We start from the raw sequence: 3846 nt of genomic DNA, 5'->3' as shown, positions 1-3846 counted from the left end.
CACTCTACGAGTTTAGCTCCAAATACGAAACTGCGACACTGTTTGCAAAAGTTCGGTGAAACGATGAGAAAAACACACTGAAGTGTACTGAAGCGGATCAAAACAGATGTCTGAAAACTATTCAATAGCACCATTCTTACTTTTACTTTCACTTTTGTTTTCTATATATTCATAATGACGAAATGACGATCTCGGTTGGCTTACAGTGGTTGTGGGAAACGCAGCCCAGAGCAGAACGACCAGATTCAGGCGGCAGTGAGGTTTGTATACAGCGATAAAACACTTGGGTGGGTTAGCGTATGTGTGTGTGTGTGTGTGTGTGTGTGTGTGTGTGTGTTAAAAATCTGTACAACACCATCACAAAGGTTTAAACATCATTGCTAATCTAGAAAATACAAAAGGTTTTAAACGTCAGTCTTTTTAAAAGTTCGTATAAAAAAAAGTTCCCAAAATGTACAAAACAGCGAGTATCAAAGGTGTATTCTCCGGATGAAGGCGCTGCTGTGGAGACGCTCCCCCCACCAGTCCAAATCCCTGATCGTGCACTCATATATTACAGAGCGTCTGTGTTTCCATGCGGCCAGAGGACCAAAGAAATAAAAAAAAGTGCTTCGCTTCAAGTATGTAAACAAAACGGTAAAAAAACGGCGGGTTCTCTGGAGCGTTTGGCACGGAACCAGCGCAGCGGGAAATAATGTAGGAGAAATCAAACGAGCGACGGAAACTGGACGATTGTTCTTCGCCTCTTCATTCCCTGATCGCTCGTCAGCATCTGCGAAAAACACCAATCAGAAAATGTAATCACACAAGGACGAATATATAAAGCAAAATGTGGAATTAAAAGAATTGTGCATAGATACTATAAATACAAAAATGTACTTTATAATATATGAGAAATAACTACATTTTGAGATGAAAATAAAGTGAAATTGTATGAAATTATTATTAAATAAAATTGTGCGTATATAATACATATGCAAAATTTTATTTTATAAAATGGAGGAATAAAGCTTAATATTGCGATAAATAAAGTTATAAAGTTATTACATAAAATTGTGCTCATATATTATATATGTGTAATTTTTTTAATAAAATGAGAGAATATAGCTACATTTTGTGATAAAAATTAAATTTTATAACATTAATATTAAATAGAATTGTGTGTATATATTAAACACTTTTTTTTCAATAATAAGGGATAGAATAATATTAAATTTGGCTGTGCATAAACAATATATATATATATGCACAATTTTATTTAATAATATGGGAGAATGTATCTACATTTATGATGAAAATAAAGATAAAATGTAAAAGAATTCTTAAAAACAATGTGCATATATATTATATATGCGCAATTTTAATAATAAAGAGGTGAATATTATATAAAATTGTGTGTGCATAATATAAATGCACAATTTTATTTATTAATATGAAAGAATATAAGTTCAATTGGTGATGAAAAATAAAATTTTATTTAAAGAATGAAATAAAATTGTGCTTGTATATTATATATGTACATTTTTTATATTAGGGGAGTATATTATTAAATGAAATTGCAAATATATATTATAAACAAAAAATGTTATTTAATAAAATGGGAGAATATAGCTACATTTTGCGATGAAAATAAAAATGTATAATATTTGTATTAAATAGAATTGCACATATATATTTTACACAATTTTTTATCTAATAATAAGCAAGAGAATAGTATTAAATATGGTTGTGTGGCATAAATACTATATGTGCACAATTTATTTAATAACATGGAAGAATATAGATACATTTTGTGATAAAAATAAATTTTAAATTTTATAATATTGTTTTTAAAAAAAATTGTATGTATATAATATACATTTTATCTAATAATTTGGAACAATATGGCTACATTTTACGATGAAAATAAAGAAAAATGTTAGAAAATTATTATTAAAAACATTGTGCATATATATTACATTTGCAACATTTTAATAATAAGGGGGAGAATATTATTAAATAAGATTGTGTGTACATAATATATATGCACAATATTATTTAACAATATGGAAGAATATAGCTTCAATTTTTGATGAAAAAAGTTATAAAATTATTGTTAAATAAAATCGTACTTATATATTATATACGCACAATTTTAATAATAAGGGGAGAATCTAAATTTTCTAATCTAAAATTTTATTTCCATTGCAAAATGTAGCTATATTCTCTCATTGTATTAAATACCTTATTTAATACTTTAGATTTAAATTAAACTTTAAAACTTTATTTAAAAATGTTCTCCCCCTTATTGTTGAAATTGTGCATATATATTATGTGCACAATTATTTACAATAACGAAGAGAATATCATTAAAATTGTGCATATACAATATATACGCACTTTTATTTATTACAATGGGAGAATGTAGCTACATTTTGTAATGAAATAAAAAAATAATAATATTGATATTAAACAGAATTGTGCACACACACACACACATATATATATATATATATAATTTAATATTAAGGGAGAGAAACTTATTAAATATGGTTGTGCATAAATAATATATATGCACAATTTAGTTATTAATATAGGAGAATATAGCAACATTTTATGATGAAAACAAAGATTGAATCTCATAAAAGTATTATTAGATAAAATGGTGCATACATTATATATATGCACAATTTAATTTAATAATATGGAAGAATATAGCTTCAGTTAGCGATGAAAATAGTTATAAAATTACTATTAAATAAAATTGGGATTATATATGAGCAATTTTATTTAATACAATGGGAAGATATACTTCATTTTGCGATGAAAAAAATTGTATAAAATCTGTATTAAATAGAAGTGTGCGTATATATTATATACACAAAATGTTATTTAATAATAAGGGAGAGAATATTATTAAATATGGTTGTGCATACGTAATATATATGCACAATTTTTTTTTAATACAATGGGTGAATATAGCTACATTTTGCAATAAAAATACACTTTTATAATAAAATACTATTAAATATAACTGTGCATATACGTTTACTATATATTGGCAATACGAGCGTGAATCATGGCGTGACTCACTCAGATTCAGACGAGTCGTTGTCGAGTGTTTTCATTAGTCCGCTCACTGATGCCCCATTGACATGGTTCCTCCTGGCTCCGCCCCCTCTGTCCTCATTTGAGGAGGGGCCTCGTGAGGAGGCGGAGTCTCCTGACAGCTGGTTGTGGATGCGGTTGATGGCGTTTCTCTCGGCGATCGGCGACAGCTGCTTCTTCTTCAGGATTCCTGCAGCGTCACACAGTAAAGCCACAGCATTACACCAGCACTCCAGCACATTATGAATATTCATATGCTTATTAATCGCTCTCCCTCAACAGTAACTGAACTCTCTGACGTCCAGATCTAGAGGAATTCTGCCGGTCAGACCTTTGTGTGGTTGTGTGTGTGGCAGACTGGGCAGCAGCAGCAGCAGGTTTTCCGTCCCATGATCCTCTGCTTTGTCCACGGTCTCGTCTGTGGCTCTGATCTCGCCCTCACACACACCTGATGAACACACACACACATCAGACACACACTAACACACTCCCGCTCAGTCAGCGCAGTGAGTGCGGTCATACCGTGAGGTTTGCCGGAGCCGCTGGTTGCCAGATTCTCCCAGCATTCCTCCTGAAAGGCGCCCTCTTCCTCCTCTTCACTGTCGGAGGAGTGTGTGGACGCGTACGAGCCGCTCTGATCATCCTCCAGCTCTGACAGATCACTGTCCGAGTCAGAGTCCGGATCTGCAGGCAAACATCAGTCAATAAAGCAGAGCGTCCAGCCCACGAGCAGCACAAGAGAGAAAACCTGCAGTGTGT

At 31.8% G+C, this 3846-nt stretch overlaps 1 protein-coding gene across 1 annotated transcript in view; it reads right to left on the bottom strand.

The window, feature by feature from the left end:
• Nucleotides 1–3072: 3072 nt before the first annotated feature.
• Nucleotides 3073–3846, bottom strand: part of celsr2 (cadherin, EGF LAG seven-pass G-type receptor 2) — a gene marked incomplete at its 3' end in the record, with an annotated part of 53774 nt that continues 53000 nt past the window's right edge. The window contains 3 exon segments of the mRNA NM_001080577.1: nt 3073–3277; nt 3419–3535; nt 3610–3771. Coding sequence (NP_001074046.1) covers nt 3073–3277; nt 3419–3535; nt 3610–3771 — 484 coding nt within the window.

This window comes from Danio rerio, chromosome 22 (assembly GCF_049306965.1).
Source record: "Danio rerio strain Tuebingen ecotype United States chromosome 22, GRCz12tu, whole genome shotgun sequence".
NCBI lineage: Eukaryota > Metazoa > Chordata > Actinopteri > Cypriniformes > Danionidae > Danio > Danio rerio.
This window is presented reverse-complemented; position numbering and strand designations above follow the sequence as displayed.